The following is a 19163-nucleotide window of genomic DNA, read 5'->3' as shown; positions in this document are numbered from 1 at the left end:
TTGCTTGTCTGTGACCACTAATGAAGATACAGGCTACTGTTTGAAATGTCTGGATATTGTTTCTTCCAGACAGCAGTGCCAAAACGGGCAGAGAAAACATCAAAACGCACTTTGATGATATTGGAAAATAGTTAAAGGCCAATGAGGGTACAAAAGAAAACAGAGAAACTGCTTTCAATTTAGGATTTTAAGTAATAGAACTTGAGTTCTAGTTGTGTTGTTGTGCTTTGTACATCCTTCAAAGCAAAAAACAGCAAACTGCAAAAAGATCCAACAAGGCCTTCCACGTATTTTGTGCAGATAGAGAGATTATACCTGCAGGAAAATCTCAACATTCTTCCATACAGTCACCCACCTCACATGTAAACTCTGTTTTTTGGGGAAATCCCTTTAATCCATGTGCTTGCTTCAAACTGTTACCTTAATTTGGTTACACATAGCAATTGGGTCGTTGAGTGCATGTTAACATACGGATTGAATACTGCCAATACAAATTTACAGAAATTGTAGTATTTGAAATTCAACAATTGCTTTAACGATTCAGTCCCTGAAGTAAAAAAAGAAAAAAGAAAAAAAAAGTGTATAGTGTCAAGATGCGTTTGCTGCTGTGCAATTTCTATCGCTCATAAACTGAGTACATATTTGAAGCGAGGATAGTATGCATCCCGACTGCAGTTTGTAAGCTTACACAACCTCGTTTTGAGGTTCACATGATTTTCATGTTGAATTGTATGGGTGCCTCAGTTGGACTGGCCTCCTCTGTTTCCTCTTTGCGTGGCACATATTCAACCTCTATACTTGATTTGGTATTGTCTTTCCCTCTACTCCAGAGGAATAATATTACAAGACAGAAGAGGACAACTCCAAGGAAAGAGATAAATCCCATGGTGGTTGCGATTATAAGTGTCTTTACGTCAAATGGAAATGGAACTGTGGCCCGGGTCACATTAGCACCTTCATCGCTTGGCTGGTTGGAAATGAAGGCAAATGTCTTGTTTGGCTGATGGGGCCAATTGGGGGAGTAGCTATGCACAAAAAGGTGGGCAGCTTTGGTGTCATTACCTGCTGCGTTGCTTGCAATGCACCAGTATGTGCCATTGTCCTGGATTTGGGCATAACGCACCTCCAGTGTACCCTCATTAGACACAGAAAGTCTGGACCCCACAGTTTTGCTAGTGATGTATTCCTTCTTAGGAGATAGCCACATTATCACAGGGAGTGGATCACCCTCAGCTTGGCAACCAAAATAAACCGTAGTTCCTTCATCTACATGGCTCTCTTGAACTTTATAATCCATTATCTTTGATTTCTGACAGATGAAATAATCAGAAGGGAGGATGTCTGGGAAGTCCTTGAACTCTTTTCCTTGCACAACCTCAGGTGAAGCACACATGGGCTGTTGTCTGTTAAAGTTGAGCCTCCACCGCCGGCGAAAGACCCAGAGCAAGCGACAATCGCAGGCCAATGGGTTGTCATATAAAGCCAGGGTCTCCAGGTTTCCCACTGAGTGAAAGACGGACTCCTCAAGGGTGCTCAAACTATTACTGGATACATTGAGAACACGGAGATGGTTGAGTCCTCGGAAAGAGTAGGGTTCAATGGCAACTAATCTTCCACCAGCCAGATGAAAAGCCTGGAGTTTCTGTAGATTGAACAGTTGGTTTCCTTCCACAGTGTGAATGGGATTGAAAGACAGATTCAAAAAACGAAGATATCTTAGGTGGCCGATGGCTTGGTAGGGGATGACAGTAAGATTACAGTTTGTGATGGACAGTGATGTGAGGTTGAGTCCAAACAAGCATTTTGGGGTCATGGTATCCAGGGCAGGCATATGAGAAATCTCCAGCACTCTGAGCCGATACAGCCTCTTAAAGGAGTAATCCCTAATGACAGTGACGTTGAGATAACGTAATCGAAGTGACAACAGGTTATGCAGATGGCTAAGGGCATCCGTGGGCACTGAGGCCAGATTACATCCCTCAATGTTGAGGCTTTCAAGGTTGCTGAGGCCATGAAACGATCGAGGTGAGATGAATACTAGGTCATTGTCACCAACCTCCAGGGCCCTCAAGTTGTACAGCTCCTGGAACATATAGTCGAGCAGAATGACAATTTTGTTTTCACTGATATCCAGCTGGGTGAGATTGGTCAGGCCGGTGAACACCCCCAGCTGAATGAGCTTCAGCTGGTTGTTGCGCAAACCTAGAGTTCGAAGGTTCATAAGGTTGCTAAAAGCCCCAGGCTCAATGGTTGAAATTGTATTTTCGTTAAGTTGCAGCTCCTCCAGCTGAGGGTAATTAATGAACTCTTCAGGCCCCAGAGTCTTCAGACGGTTCTTGCTGAGGTCTAGCAGCCTTGTTTCAGTCGGGATGCCCTCAGGAAGAGCTGCCAATCTCCGTCGATGGCACACGACTGAGCGCTCTTGAGCGTTGCAGTCACATCGGGAGGGGCAACCGGTGGTGGAGCCAGAAAGGACGGTGCCCAGCATCAGGATCAGGATGGGCTGCCAGCACGCCACCAAGTAGCTGTGCCCTCCTGCTTCCCCAGACACCATCCTACTGCTTACCTATGGAGACATGGAAAAGGAGGGTTGGCAGAGTTCAGTGGTGGTACATAAATGGCCATGACAACAAAACCGCATCATGTGACAGACCAAAAAAAGAAAAGAGTTAGGAAAATGTTGTTTTTTTTCCTGAAGAAAAAAAAAGAGCCAAAACATGATTCCATTAAGCCCTTTATCACATTTAGATTTTTAATGAAGCATAAATAACTGTGATAATGATGATGGAAAACAAAACAGATTTCAAGAACCAAAAGCCAAGCCAAAAGCATACTTTGCAAAATTTTCATTACTTTTACAAAGTCAGTGGAAATCACAGTTTTGCTTTTGTCTGTACAGCTTCACAGAGATATGAAGCCACCTTTCCCCTTTTGATGCATAAAATTTCATTATGGTGACTTTTCTCAGAAGTAATGAAATCAGCCAATCAATAAAAGGGCTTGGTCACACTGTATAACCACCCTGCTGTGCTTCTGACTTCTGAGTGTGCTGAAAACAATTACTGCCAATGTCACAATGTGACACATTGTCTAGGTTCATAAAAAAACATTTTTAATTAGCAACCAAAAATGCCATGGTACACCTTCCAATGGCTCCTCGAAACATTTCCAAACTTAACACATCCCATGCCACTGCTGAGCTGTTGACCTTGCCGTGATATAAAACAGAGATAGCTGCCAAGTGGTGATAAATGGAGAGAGGGAGATTGTCAGAGGACTTTAAACTCCTATTTGATTTTGACTCAGGGGCACTTTAACTTGCTAAAACCTTCAAACGCTACTTCTCACATCAATCATGCGATTTAAGTCACAGCTTTATCTGTGGGACACACTCTTAGAGGAGCCTCGTGGAAAGTAAAAGAAATGATGCTGTGATTTGTTTTCATTGAGAACATTGGACTCACTACTTTGTTAACATAATGTCGTGATGATGTTTTTACGTAGACATTTTTATCTGGATACAAAAGCATATAAATGCCTGCAGTTGTAAAAAACAAAGCCAAATGTGAGTCTGTGTGATAATTTGTATATCTATTGTACTTTACAACTGGGAAACTGAATTCCACATTATCATGAAATTATTAAACAATAAAAAGGGATGTAAAGAAATATCTTTTTAATTTTCTGAGAGTAAATTCCATTATGCGAGGCTGATGAAGTCCCTGTCCAGTTATTCATCATGTTGTTATTGTTCATGTTGGCACTGCTGATTGTTTCTGTAACTCGTTCACAACAAAAGTGTTTTTGTTAGAGTGCTCAAAATTATCAGCGTAATGCTTTTTAGAAACTCTTTGGCAGTTGTAACTTTAAAAAATTATTAAACTTGATAGCGAAGATTAGAATGATTCAGCGATCACTGCACCAGCACAAATTACACGTCACTCTCTGTGAATTAAAGTCATGGGACTGAGGCAGCTTGGATTGTGGTCTGAGTGGTTCCAATGGAACAGTAATTGCAGCTTCCATTTTCACATCCTCCAGAACTGTTAATTTCTGTTGGCTGCATATGTCAGACATGTTGGGCGTCCGTCCAGTGTGTATGGGGCATTGTAAAAGGCACACTGACAGAAGGAAAACTAAAGTGTCTACCAGTAGCTCCTTTTGTAACCTCCCACTCCGAGCTGTCTCTCTCTAATTATGTGAATTTACAAATGGATAGCGTGAAGGCTTTTCCAATCGGATCGTGAAATGTTTTCTAATACAGACAAACTCCATTTTAGTGCATATAAAGACGAAAATCTCATGCATGGTATATGCATGAGATCCTTTGTGACAGATGCTAAACCTGCTAAAAACGGCTGACATGTTTATCTGTTTGACACAGAATATGATTTTGAATGGTCAGTTCAGGAATATGAATGAGGATGAGGCTCACTGATGTCACTGCTAATAGAAAACAAGCAAATGCAAATCCAATGGTGATTTTCTTACCAGAGCACCATGCATGATTTATGATTCAGAGTGTAGTAAGGCAGGGGCACTATCTGTGTAATCTGGTCTTACAGCCCAGATCTACTAACTGTATCACCACTTTGTTTTGACCTTGAGCTGAAATTCTGAAAAAAAAAGTTGCCAAATAACCTCTCAGTTACAATAGCCTAGTGCCTTATATACATTGTTTTTAGCTGTTTGGCTTTTTTATAGCTTCTTGTGAGAGAAAAAAATTAGCCCTTGATCTGTCCCTCCATATATTTGCTCCAACCCTGACTCTTTCCATTCCTCTTTTAATAGTATTGTGCTGGGGAAGAATCCGAATGGACAAGCCTTTTCTCCCCTTCTCTTCTATGACTGCTCGCGTTTCCTCTGTGGACCTCTCACCCTGTCATAGTTTACTCTCAGAAAGCATGTCTTGGCTCACCATTAGTCTCTTGTTGCCTTCAATCCCTGCATCCCCTCTCTTATGATGCTCTGTGGTTTGATACAGAGGAAACCAAGAGAGAGGTGTGCGCTGCTAATGGCTCACTGAATGTCTATAAGCAGCATGCAGACAAATGAGCTATATTCATCAGTGCATACATGCCATTTGATTGTTTTAAGTTATTGTTATGCCGCATGATCTTTATCAGACTGTTGGGATATTTATATCAAACGGGGATCTGATAAGAATGATTATTGTGCCCTTTATAGATGGGGTGGTAGACAAATTAACATGAATAGTCCATGAAAAATGACTTTGACTTAGGGGCGGGTGCTATCAACATTACAGCAAGTACACTGCTATGAATTTGCCGTGCTGTATGGATTATTGACCATACCGTGCTGACTTGTGGAGCCCTCACAGATCGAAAGTGGAAATGATGTAACTACATCAGTGGGACGCATCAATGCACTAGACCATGCCTAGTCTGCTGGACAGAAGAAGGTGATTTGCCGCAGGCTTCGTAACCATGTAACCAAATCGTAGTTAAAAATACAAAGGTTCGTCATTAGCTGCATGGCAATTAGCACGATTTATCAGTTTTTTATAAACTGTACGCTGTATTTGTCTATCATGTTCCTGTTAGGCATTTTGAGCTTGTTTCTGCTGTCACCAATCATCAATGCAGCGCGGGCTCTGAGAGTATTCCCCTCGATAAATTGAATAATTTAACTTTTTGTTTTGATTGATGGGCCTGCAGTTTGGACACAGGTGATTCTTCTTTGTTGCTGACAGTTGCTGCTCATTGGGATTCAATAGCATGACCCACCTTTGTAGCCATGTGTAATTCTGATTAATTTGCATCAGAGTTAAATTCATTTTTCCTGAATGCCTTATGTTATTTTGTCTTACGCCTGTACATGGGAGCATTCAGTGTTTGGGAAACACCTTGAAGAAAACTGTGATGTATTTGGTGGATAAAGTTAGTTGCTTTTTTTAAATTATTAATTTCTTTCTTTGCAGTATGTATTACAAAACTTAATCTCCTAAGGCAAGACAGACATATATAATCTTGTACACCCCACAGGCTTGAGTCAGTAATGCTTCAATTTCTGTTTATAACTGTTCATAGAAGATTGTACTTACTAGACTGCTTCTTGCTTCAGTTTTCTTCATTATAGTCATGAATAGTGTGCTCATTAGCATCCCCACTTATACATAGCGTGTTGTTCATCGGCAAACATGTCCCAAACAGCTTTGATTATTCTTGTACTGTTTAGAGAATAGTGAGGATGAAACAGAAAAGAAGCTACAGCTGCAAAGAACCAGAGTAAACATGTATAGGGTTTAAGAGATGAAGATTGCTTCCACTGGTATGTTTGTTCTCAACTGACAAATTTAAAGCAAACATTTAAAAGTCAAAAAGCCAACAAACAAGAAAACATTGTGGGCTGAATAAAAATGGCAATGTTTGCCAGTGGACAGGTCTTTCAGAATACCCAGAGACTCTTTTATGAGACGGAACTACACCTATAGTATGTGACATCTGAACAGAAAACATTTCAATGCTTTTTGGTGAATAACTTAATCATCAACATAAAATGTTGCATCTTTGGTCAGTTAATTTTCTTGGTAAATCAGATTGAAGTGTTTGCATCTTGCCTCAAAGACAAATCATTCATCATGCATCATCATCATGCATGTACAGATTTGGATACGCAATGATTTAACAAACTAACAATAATGATATTACAAATATGCAATGATTATAATAATGAAAGTATTTAGTGTAATAATAATGACAATAAATTCTGGGTGAACTTAGACACTTGAGAAGTGTATTGCAGTAGAGGTTGCCAGCTAATCTACATCCTCCAGAAGAGTGAGCAGTTAGACATGAGAAATCCCATGAAAACAAATCCTCCATGGAAGCCTAAGCTAAAGGTAACAACCCCTGCAAACCTAAGAAGGAAACTGCATGGTCTGATGATCTACCATGCCAGGATCAAGTGCTTAGAGAAGAACAAAATGGTTCAGTGCCTGGAAAGTACTCTTCTTGAGATGCAGAAACACACCTGCATGGGGTCAGCGAACTCTCTATCTTTCTTTTTTTGACAGCTGTATCCTTTAGCTAGCAGGGCTGTCATCCAGAAAGGCATATTGCCTGAGAAGTTACTGCACAGAAGATACCAACACCCGTACTTATTTTGGAAGGAGATAGTGTCAAGAGAGATTAAAGGATTCTGGATAATTATAGTGATCATTGTAGACGAAAAGCAAATGCACAGGAGCTTGTTCTCGAAGGAATGGTTCATACAAAAATGAAAATGTCTCCATAACTCACAATAAATTCTCATACTGTAGCGCTCTGACAGCCCGCTTCAAAACAAAAAAAGCCTGGCAGTGATGCATTCAATTTCCATAGTGAAAACTAAATTATTGCAAATCTACACAAAACACCTCATTCCTCACAATCCACAATGTTAGAGTGTACAAAAGCCAAACAATTTGAGCCCAACTTATTCACATCAGTATTTAAGCATTTTTTTTTCACTGAAGTGTGCACCGTGAAGCTCTGTGCCACCATGGGAGCAGTGAAGACCACAGAATCACAATATCGTACACATCATCAAATGGGTACAAAAGAAAAGGGGGAGAGAAGCCGCAGATCCAGACTAATTTAACTGGAAATCTATTTGCATTCAACAACCAGCTGCTTCAGCATAAAAATTATCTAACATGTACAAGAATAAGCCAGAATGTTAGTATTGGCTTTGTAGAGTCTAAAGGTGATGTTGACCAGAGGCTGAGAATTTACTGAAATGAACAGATATGAACACAACGCTAGCCTAAGCCTAAACGTGCTTGTCCAGAAAAATCAGGGAGCTTTGGCATTCATGCTGGATGGTTTTCAGTTTGACAGCTTACACTGTAGATGAATGGCCTCAAAGATGCAAAGTGACATGGAGTAGCTGATCTCAGAGGCCTGTTCTTTACCTAAACATCTCCAACAACTGTAGTTAGTGCAGCTGAATAGAACGAACATTTGACTTTGTCCATCTCTAAGTACCTTTACTGCACTCTGACCAGCACAGCATTCATCCAGTTGTCAGTAATCATATCCGGCAGTGGAGGAGGCCGGCCAAGCAGCTTTGTAGGTTTTTACTGTAATGTACTTATTTAATCCCAAATCTTCTAAAAACTAAAACTGTCGGTATCATCACATGAAAAGCTGTTAAATCACATAAACACATACAAATAAAAATAAACATTTTCTCTACATGTTATTTCTCACATAATAAAGAAATAGTTACCGTGAACTTTTAACAGTGAGCCCTGTAACTCATTTCACTTCTCACCTTGCCGCTTATGTGTGTTTGAAAATTAGCTGTGCATGCTTTACTCTTGTCGGGGCAAGGCCCCCATGTTAAGATTGCAGACTGTGTACACACCTTCACAGGACCAGCGCTATGTTCAAAGGCGCCCCAAGAGTACTGGCCAGTAGCGGGTCAGTAAGAATTGTATTGTTCTCATATGTTCACTCTCTGTATCACTGATCTGGAAAAAACCTGCTTCGAGATCAGAGGGCCTCTCTCATCTCCTGTGCTGAGACTAACCTAATCATCTTTGATCCTCCAACTTCAGTAGAGCACCTAAAACAATTCGATAGACCTTTCTCTGTCTGGGACATTCACCTTATCGTGACCTGATAAACATCAGTTCACCATTTGCTGCCACAACATTTCTAGAGACAACTTAGTCAAATGGCAGAACTATTTTCAGTATTATCTACTCGGGTCAGTTTTATTTACGTATCACATAACAAATTTGCCTGAAGGAGCTTTAGAATCTCTGCAGCATCCGACGCCCTCTATCCTTAGATCCTTGAAATTATATGAAGAGCCCTCTTTCACAGAAGACATTTGGACACTACAAAAAACACAGGGGTAAATAATAGTGATGGCGGAATTTCATTTAACTGGTTTGGTTTCGGGGTCTTGGTATTGCCCATCCATTCTTAATGTTATTAGCAACAACAACTTTTCCTAATATGATGAGTCAAAATGTCTCCTGTGAAAAAGACTCATTATGGATTCCCTGGAGTAACACAAGATAAAATAACTGATGTGAATCACTACAAAAACAAGCCTGCTATAAGCAAGAGACACCCAGTAACACAGAGCTGGTCACTAAAAACACTGCAAAAAACAAAACTCAGAACAAATAAAAACAAAAAACTGTGATCCATATCAGCCCAACAACACATCACAATATTTGCTGCACGACGATGTCCCAGCCACAGACACGCTTTCAGGTGCAACAAAGGCAACTTTTATTTCAATATAACACAACACAATTAACACAACTCTTCTCCAGTTCATCATCTTATACTGATCTCACTTAATGTTGCTCAGTGGACTTGGACTGAAGCTCACACTGGTCTGCACCTCACTGTGTGTGTGTGTGTGTGTGTGTGTGTGTGTTCCCAAAGTTTGATACATGTAGTTTGGCCACAAACACAAAATGCACACATAAACAAGAGCACATATGGCCTGGACCCTGTGCCATGCAGGCAGACTTAGTGCTAATGGTTTCTGTCTAACAGTAACCAAGGTGATATTAGCATCTCCGAAACAGAAGAGTGGAGTTCTAACATATACACTTAAAACTGTAAAAAAAGATGTATGTATATTTATTGAAAAAAATAAAATTACACTCAGTAAGCAAAGATGCTGTTTAGAGTCAAGGGTTGGAGGCATGTTCAAAAACAAAAGGGAAATCCAAAGCACCAAGAGTTCTCAGCTGACACCTACGTGTCACGCCCCAAAGAAGACTCCTGCTGAAACATGTGGGTGTCAGCCATGCATGAATAAGAGCTTTTTACTACACTCAGAACTCAGAGTGCCTTGGATTTCTCTGTCTAGATTGCATGTTGAGTGTATGTTAATGCAATAGTAAGGATTTGTCTTGATTGCATTTGTGTAAATGATCATACTTTTTGGTACCGTTCACCTCAAATATTAGGTGGGCAGCAGTTTTAACAGTAATAATCGCAGTAAGCATCATAAGTGTCCAAATATGCAAAGCTTTAATTGTTGGTAGGAAGCTTGAACAGACTCATCCTGACTGGTGGAGGATAGACCTATAGAGATTCAAAAGAAAACTCAAGCTGTGTCCATAGATGTTCAGTTGCATTGAACACTGGATCTCTGTAGTTGGATTACAGACTGTAAACACTGAAAATAAAAATGGTGTTTATCAAACATTGAAAATAAAGTATTTGCCAAACTCCAACATTGCAAACTTCAGACAATCTGTTTTGAACATGGGACCTTGTTTAAATTAATGAAAACAGTTGCAGAATTATGAGTTTTATTTCAAAAATAAAACTGCATTATGCAGTTTTGACCAACTGCTCCAAAAAGCAGACAAAGCCATAGCCCAAGAGTCTTTAAGTACTGTGGCATTGTTGTGACTAATGTTAGCCAAAAGAACATGGCCTAAGGTTGGCCCATGGTTACTTACTCATTCAATATACTCTTGGACTCTACACTGAAATTCTTCTGGACTCTGTCCCTGGCCATGCGAGAAATAGTCCTGTAATCACTTTTATTTTAGCGCTGGTTTTGGTCTTTTTGTTTTCTGGTTCTCACTGGGGTTCCTAGATATTCCACTGTCTTTACCAGGCACTCGATTCTCCAAAAGACACTGGCTCTTACTCTGCTCTTTCACACTAGGCAGATAGCATACAATCAGTGTGTGGGAGCTTCAGAGCTGGAAGCCTTTGAGCTGGGAGCAGCTGCCCACAGTTTTATATGGGGGGTCAGCGAGAGCCAGAGGGACTCCACCAGACGGGCTGGTGAACCAAAACAATTAACTGGAAGAGGCTGAAAGATGTACAGAGCTGCAGACTGGGGTTTTCATTCTCTGAAATCAGCAGCACTATCATCCCTTTTATAGAGAGCCATTTCATTTAGTGTTGATCTGCAAGATATTGCTTAATGTAGAGATGAACAGTGTTTCTCTGGATTACATGCAACTTCTCTTTTACACTATTTCCTAATTGTTCAGCCCCTTTTGGTGTAACATTTTTTTTAAATAATGAGATGAAATTAAAGGTATTACTGGCATATTTGCATCTTGTTGGACTTTTACTGGCTCATATTCGACAACATAAGTCAGATCCATGATGAGGAATCAAAAAAAAAAAACAAACAAAAAAGTAAATGATCCTGATCCATATTAAAATCTTGGAAAAACAGGTCCTGGAGTGAACCTTGCAGTATACTTAACCACTATTACCACTATTATGTGGATCTGTTTCTTGGTTTATTGACAAAGTCTAACGGTAATACTACAAAAGAGGCTTCTTTCTTCATTAACACCCATTCCTCTTGAAAGTCAAGTAGGATAAGCTGGAAATTATACAAACCTTTATCCCCTACTCACCATCAGGGAATATAAGATGTTTTGGACTGGTGTTGAAAAGAAAGAGCTAAATGCCATGGTAAAGGCAATTTTACCTCAGACAAGCCTCTTACAGCCCTTGAAAGAAACTACAATGGGAGATTTTGAGAGATTTTCATACCAAATACTCTGCAATAATTACCTGCTACAGTACAAATATAAAGTTAGAGTGCCTTGGTGTTATTTACTGATATAAGGAAACTTAGACCATTCATTTGCGTAGTGTGTTCACTTTGCTTTCTCGAAATTCCTTGTCTTGATTTCTTCACAGTAATTCATCAGCCTCAGTGTTGATAGAGAAATATGGCATAAAGATTTCACAGGCTTAATTGCTTACTGCCCCAGTCCTTGCAGTGTTGGGAATACAGACATTCAGAGCAATAATTCATTGTGTCCTTTCTTTGTGATGACAAAAACCAGACCACTGGTGTCAGATACATTATTAAAACCAGCCAACCAAAAGGATGGGATGAACAGACAGACAGATGAATGGGAAGAGACAGTCTTTGCAAAACTTCCACTGTTATCAGTTCCAGTGAATGTTATTGTAGGCTCTGCTGTGCTAGAGCTTGAAGCCAGCCAGGGGCATGAACATGAGGCAACCTCAGCCCTCCATCCTACTAGCCCCTGACTGTCTCATATTTTGCATAAAGCTGTTATTATTAAATTTAAATGAGCAAGGCTGCTGCAGAGCAGCAGGACTGTGACCTTCTGAATACATTTGTAGAACGCAAATTTGAGTATCCTGTGACAGATCTGCCTCCGTCTGTCACCTCGCCATCCAGCAGACACTGTACAAACACGTGGTCTGGCAGCCTTCACCATAATCACTTTCACCATTTCCTTTTCAAGGTGGCTGATGTTACCCATTATGTGGCAGTGTCTTGATACCAGATGGATCTTGTTTCAGAAAATGCTTTAATAGTAACACCCTAGATGTCTCCTGGCCAGATTATACAGTGCTCCTTTCTGGGCCATCACAAATGAACTGTTATGTGCAGGGCTGCCCTGATTTTAGCTGTAAATAAAATGGGCTATAATTAGAACCTAAAATCAGACGTGAGATAAATAAATGATAAAAGACCATACAAAAGCATCAGCAGGAGGTGAAATTATTTATTCTCTATCATTGTTACTCACATAGAGAATGTACAGTGAACTGTGGAACAAATATAGCTGTTATGCTCACAATGCAAAGCCACACGTGGCTCTCATTTCAGCATACTTACTTATGTCTCCCTCGCATTTCCCTACAAATATTGCTGATCGCAACTTTCTCTAGCGTGTGATTTGTCAGCTTCACTATTATTCCATTTGAACGGGGGGAAAATACGTAAATCCTACTATAAAAAACATTACCCTGGCTTTGATGATCCCCATGTGATCCTACTGTGAGAAAATTGGTTGTTGCTCAGTATAATGTATAGACCGCTGCATCACAGAATATTAAGTGTATGACATGATGGAGCAAAACACTGTGGAAAAAAATGAACAGCAGCTCTGCTCTGATTGTGTCGAGCTGTTTTGTTGTGTTTGCCATGGTGCACACAGACATATAGTAGGCTCCATAGCTTTTATTTGTATGTGTGTGCAATGTCTTAATCATTGTACTAGTATTACTAATTGTATTACTAGTACTTGTCATAAATGGATAATTTAAATATTTTAACAGAGTATTATATGCATACATGTAACTTTATTTATTCTCATTGTGTTTGCCGCTGAGCAGCCTCAGAGGGCACTGGAGGCTGCGTGCCTTATACAGGCGCTTAAACAATAGGTCCTGATTTCCAGTGGAAATGTTTGAGCTAAGAAGATCTCAAAGTATGTTTGCCATTTTACCCATTGGACTATCGTCAGTCTCACATATTCAGCTGCCATGTATTCTCAGTTTTTGGGCAAAACACTTACTGAAGCACTTGCATAGTATAAATGGAACATAATCAACCAAACGTCATCGTAAATGAACACACAGGTTAGCTGTAGCAAAACATGTTTCGCAGATCACATGGATCATCTCGACAGAACATTTACAAAAGCTCAAACGTAGCATGGCAAAACTCACACCATGCTCCACTGAGGAAATCATTAAAGGTTGCTCTAATCAATAATTTTATATTGATCAAAGAACATACTTCTGTGTGAAAAGGGTCACACCGAGAATCATCACCTGACTTTGCAGTTCCCCTCTGTATAGTTTAATGTTTTTAAGCTCATTGTTTTGGTGTCACAGCCCACTACGTCCCTATTTTGGTTCAGTCTCACCACTCTTATCAGCATGGTCTCTGGCTACAGCAGGCAGCTGTTTCAAAATTTAAAAATAAAAAGCACCAATAAACCCACAGGACTCTTCTGCTGCTGGGTAACTGTTTGATAACAAATTTGCCACGTTTGTGCCACATATTTTTAATTAGATCTCCATTACCAAGACAAAAAAACATTCAAATGCAAGTTGAATATGGTGGTAATGGATAAATATGCTGATATAACATAAATTTGCATCTTAAATAATCAAATCAATGTTAATTTAATTGAAATGCAATAAAGCAATTGTACATTGTCTATGTGCATAAATGGTGCATAATTAGCAACTTGTGCTGATAATGCATTTACATTCACATACACTGGGATACTAATAGACATGCAAACAGAACAAACTGAACAAATTGCTAATATATAGGCCGTTGAAAAACAGTTTGCCAGGTAATAGTTGTTGTTTTAATTACTCAGTTGTTCACTAGATGCACTCAGAAATTCCAGTCATAAACTCATTTCAGTCCATTGAAATTGTGTTAAGTGCCCTGGAGCTGCAGATGTGCACACACGCATAAATAACCAAAAAGAAAAACCAAAAAAAAAGATTCCAATCAGCCATCATAACCTGATTACAGGGGCCCCAATTAAAAGCTGTGTCTAGCTCATAAAGCCTCGACATGAAGAGCAGACCCTTCACTTAGACACTGTTGGGGGTCTGTGACTGGCAGAGGTTGTTACTGCACTGTTAAAAACAGACAGGAAGAGTCCCCTCATAGCTGTTTGCCTGCTGGAGCGTTGCAGCCATGATTAGGAAGATGGAAAGGCAATGGAAATTAAACTGTGAGAGACTGTTTATTTGGCCTGCATAAATAATCATACAAAGTCGTCCACCCTCCCCGTCTCCACCACCACCACCACCCATCTATCTAACCTGTAGCAAATCAAACACCTGCATAGGATCCCACATCGCCGCTGGATATAGCCAACAGCACCAGGCTGCTGAGAATGAATAAGTGTGAGTCTAGAGGAGTTTACTGGCATTTGAAGGAACATGAATGTTAATGAGGGCAGATTAGGAAGCAACAACAACCACCCTGACAAAACACTCAGGGAGAAACACCAAACAGACACTCTCCTGCTCAGCCTCACACCTTCAGCTGTGAAATTAAAAGGCAGGACATGTGTGTCTGCATGCATCCATGCACACACGCAAAATATCATATTTACAGCATAAACACGTATTCATATGTACATGATGAAAAATAACTAAGCAACATACTGTCTGTTCAGATGTTACATGCACACATCACATATGTGTACAAACCCAGATTGCATAGCACACAGCAGAGTGAAACCCATCTGGATGACAAAGCACAAATAAGATCTGGAGCCCTCCTCAGTGCATAATTCTTCTTTCCATCCCTTCCATTTGCCTACGATACACAATTTTATTCTTGACATTAATTTGCTCCCTAGCGATCCCCTGGCCCCACCACTGCACCATAATAAATCTGATCCAATGCCTCAGTACTCAAAGCCCACCATAGAGACTGAGTACTTACCAGGACTGTCATGCAGAGAATTCTAATTCAGGCAGCTCCATGTTGCCAAGGAAATTCAAAATGCCTCCGAAAGCATGGAGACAGGAATGCAGGATTCAAGACAGGCTAGATTCAAATGGGAAAGAGGGATATATGCTGCAATGAGAATCCCTTGTCTGAAGGGGCATTTGAGAAATGCCTCCGTCCTCTCCAGATGCGCTAAATCCAGCAGCACTGATAGGCTGACATGTAAACACACAGGCGGCTTCTGCTGGCTCACACACGCTCACATACATGCTGCACCTAGCAGAGACAGAGAGGAAGAGGGAGGGGCAGCTGATGAGAGAGGTGGAAGGAGGAGCTGCAGTGCACTGAGAGTATGAGAGGCACAGAGCACAGGCAGCGAGGGGAGTTGAAAAGAAATAGAGAGAAATATTCTCTGATTGTGCTGGCCGCATTCTCTGACTTTTGTTTTACTGTATTTTTCATATTTATGGAAGGATTGGACTGATCTGGTTAACTAGAATATTGGCTGCTGCGTGAGGGAGGGAAAAAATTGGAGTGGTGTGTATGTGTGTGTGTGTGTGTGTGGCAACAGAAGAAAGGAGGTTAGAGAGGGAGAAGTATAAATGTGCAAATAAAGCAGGGGGATGAAAATGAGCAAAAAAAAAAAAGTGACGGGGGGTTTATGAAGGGGAGGAGGGAGTGATGAAACTACAGGGATATGGAGCACATGAAATTCAATTTCTGCAGTATGCACGCCTTTGCTGGTAATGACAGGCAACTTAAGACTGTGGATGGATAAGTACTTTTTCTGTTTAAGATTTCTTGCCAGAGTTGAGGATTAACACCACCCATAGTGCAAAGTGAGGTAATCATCAGACAAACTCACCTTTCCTGCGAGGAGTGGGGGTTGGTGGTTAGAAGCAGAGGCTTAACGCCGCTAATGGGTATATGGGGCTGGCACACACATGCTGGCAGTGCCAAGGAGGCTTCACAGTCAGGGAGTGTTTATGGGAGATTAGGGGGCTGAGGATTTAGTGGAGTGGTGGTGGACATGAAGGGCTCCTGGCCACTGAATGAACCATGTGACAAATGTTGTAAGACTTAGAAAACGACGTCTATATTTTATTTTATGCATATTATTCTATTTTTTATTATTTATATCGAGAGATTTATTTAATTTGAATTTATCTGCTTTAATTTTTCGTCTTACTTTTTTAGACCAAGTTATGGCATATACCTTCTACAAGGAAGTCGACCCTGCTTGTGTACTAAATCTGTTAGACAAACAGCAGTACACCGAGCTGAAGACAGCCAGTGGCGGCACATCTCTGCTGTACAATAAAACATACAGTGGGGAAAGAATTATTCAGGCAGTTGGAAAAGGGGAAGCACTCTACACCAATACAACATTAAAGAAATTTATGGCTCATTTTGCCAACTAGGAGCTAATCTAAAAGAGATGAGTTATGCTTCATGTAAGAAATAAAACCAGATGAAAGGTGGTTGCTGGAGAAATTTGAATGGATAACACTAAGGATAAGAACCAACGGACATGGAACGGCATGAATTCATCACATTTTTTACATTTTGAATGGTTCTGCTCCCACTGTGGCCACTTAGAAAAAAGATTGGACATCTGATTCATGACATCTGCATTTACATTCAATGGCGCTATGAATGTTCCTCTTTGTGTATTAGCAGATGAGGGCCTCAGAATCCATGTGATTCGACGGCAATGATTTGTGACTGGATTTGTCCCTGGGACAGTTCAAAAATATGAATCCCAGCCGTGTAGAGGGAGGGACGTCTTTATTATTAAAATACAACCACTCTTGTCCCTTACATAATGTCTGAATGTATGAAATAACTTTCTGCTAAGATCCATTTTTCTTTAGAATAAGAACGTATGAGCACAACACAGTGAGTTAGTTACTTGAGGTAAGCCAGCCACCCATGGAGCTAGGAAGCTGGTGGTTAGTCCATTAAAAGCTTCTCATGCAAAAAAAAAAGTTGGTGTTGCTTTCTTCTAAGTTGCACATGCATTAGTGTCTGTCTGCGGCTTTGCTTGTAAGACTGCTTGCCCGCATCAGTAAAACTAAAATAATATCTTCATGTTGCTGTTGATGGCCCATAAAATATGAATAAGACCTAATGGTTCGCACTTTTTGATAGCTGGATACTGGTTAAGCTCTGTGCTCCTTAGTTACTGTTGCTATGTCTGTCAAGCTTTACGTTCATTGCAGTTTACAGTGATTACAGTGGCAGATTTACCACTTGAAAATCCTAGTAATTTGAAAAAATGGATCCTTTAGTTCAGACGGAGGCAGACAAAAACAGGCTGCTCATTTCTAGCCTGCTACCGCCAAGTTCAGCTGTTTGAAATGACTGTGTATGGCAGATTTTATCAGCTGTAGCTTTCTGTCTAATTAAGCTAAGGGTCTTAAATATGCACACGATAGCTATATACATGATATCGCACTAAAAGACTGTGTCTGATTTAGCATGTTCCAGGCAAAAAGTCGGCCTCCTCACCAGCTGAGGATCCGTGCAGCAGACACAGTAAAGTACTGTTCTTGTATTGCAGTAGTCGTAGTATCAGACTGTTGTTTTGTTCTGACATAACCCTGTTTGAAAGAATGCTAAGCAAGTATTTTTTTGTCACTTTCAGTGTTACAAGGGAAAAGGTTTTAGGGTGAGGATGAACCGACCGAACCCTATCTCGGGTAATGAGTTTGGCTAGGGTTGCCATAGTGTACCTTTGCTCTTGTACTTTTAGTGTTGAAAAGGCTGAAAAAAGACACCACCCTCCAGACTCCTGATATACAGAGTGTTGCTCTTACTGCAGGCCCATCCACACTGCTTCACCATGTGGAGAAATCTGAAGCATTAGAGGGCTGCTGTGCTTACAGCTGCCAAGCTGTGATTGGACATTTTGTGTTCAGGGGAGAAGTTTAGTGAATAGTCAGTTCAAAGAGTATTTTTTGAATGTGTGTAGTGATCAGGGTTTTGCCAATTTTTTTAACGAGCCTTTTATGATGTGCATGACAGAACTTCTTAACTCGAGGGTGTGAGATGACCTGCAATTCAGAATTTGGCCGCTATACTGAAATCGCTGCACAACTCAGCTCTGTCCCTGGGGGCTTGTTGCCATCTGATCAGCTGCTGCTTTTTAACCCCACATACTTAATTTACAAACTGAATGACTACTACTGTAGGAACACGAAATTGCTGTACAAGCTTGTGAACATCTGTGCCTGAGCTTTTTAGGTGCTCCGGGGTTTGTACCTGAGCTCGCTAAATAGTTGACTTAACATCACCTGCAACAATAAAATTATACAGTGTTTGAAAATAATAGACTCATTGCACAAAATATTAAATTCCTTCATTCATGCAGATTCCTTTCAGTAGTGAGCACTGCAAGAGGTGTTTCAATTTCAACATTACAACATTCATGCACAAAATTTGCTCTTCACAATCATCCAATTAAATATTTACTTACATAAAACATTTTTACATACATGCATTTAAAAATCACATTCACCAAATCTGTATGATTTTCCTGTTAATCTGGTAGTGACACTGTGCTTTGTGTGGACATGAACACATTACAAATTCATAATCGGTTCAGTGGTTAAATCTCTGGCACGAGACATTGTGAAGCTACAACCTGGAAGGCTCCTTCCAGCTCCCAGCCAATCACAAGTCAGCTGCCGTCTCCCGAGCCAAGCAACTTAGCATCTTAAAGATACGCTCCCCGATTTCATTTTTTCTCCTAGTTCACTGTTGACATGTTACTTTAAAGGAATAGCTGATTTTCACAGCATCAACACCATGGTGGAAGAAGTGCTATCACGGTGTCAATTTTTATTTTATTTTTTTTTTTTACCTCTAACTGGTTAGAAAAGCTAGAAATATCTTGTTTCTTAAAACCAAACCAGGCATGCTGTCAGTAGTATCCCTCCCTTCAATTCATT

At 40.4% G+C, this 19163-nt stretch overlaps 1 protein-coding gene across 1 annotated transcript; it reads right to left on the bottom strand.

Annotated features, from left to right (window-relative positions):
• Positions 1-706: 706 nt before the first annotated feature.
• On the bottom strand, positions 707-15248 carry lingo1b (leucine rich repeat and Ig domain containing 1b). Its single transcript, XM_041038167.1, has 2 exons — positions 15205-15248; positions 707-2566 (listed from the first exon to the last, which is right to left on the bottom strand). Exons 1-2 carry the CDS (start codon positions 15214-15216, stop codon positions 707-709), a joined length of 1872 nt encoding a protein of 623 aa, XP_040894101.1. The 5' UTR covers positions 15217-15248.
• Between the last annotated feature and the right edge of the window lie 3915 nt (positions 15249-19163).

The sequence above is a fragment of the Toxotes jaculatrix genome, chromosome 1 (assembly GCF_017976425.1).
Source record: "Toxotes jaculatrix isolate fToxJac2 chromosome 1, fToxJac2.pri, whole genome shotgun sequence".
Classification (NCBI taxonomy): domain Eukaryota; kingdom Metazoa; phylum Chordata; class Actinopteri; family Toxotidae; genus Toxotes; species Toxotes jaculatrix.
The sequence above is the reverse complement of the archived record's forward strand: the minus strand, read 5'-3'. Positions and strand labels throughout refer to the sequence as shown.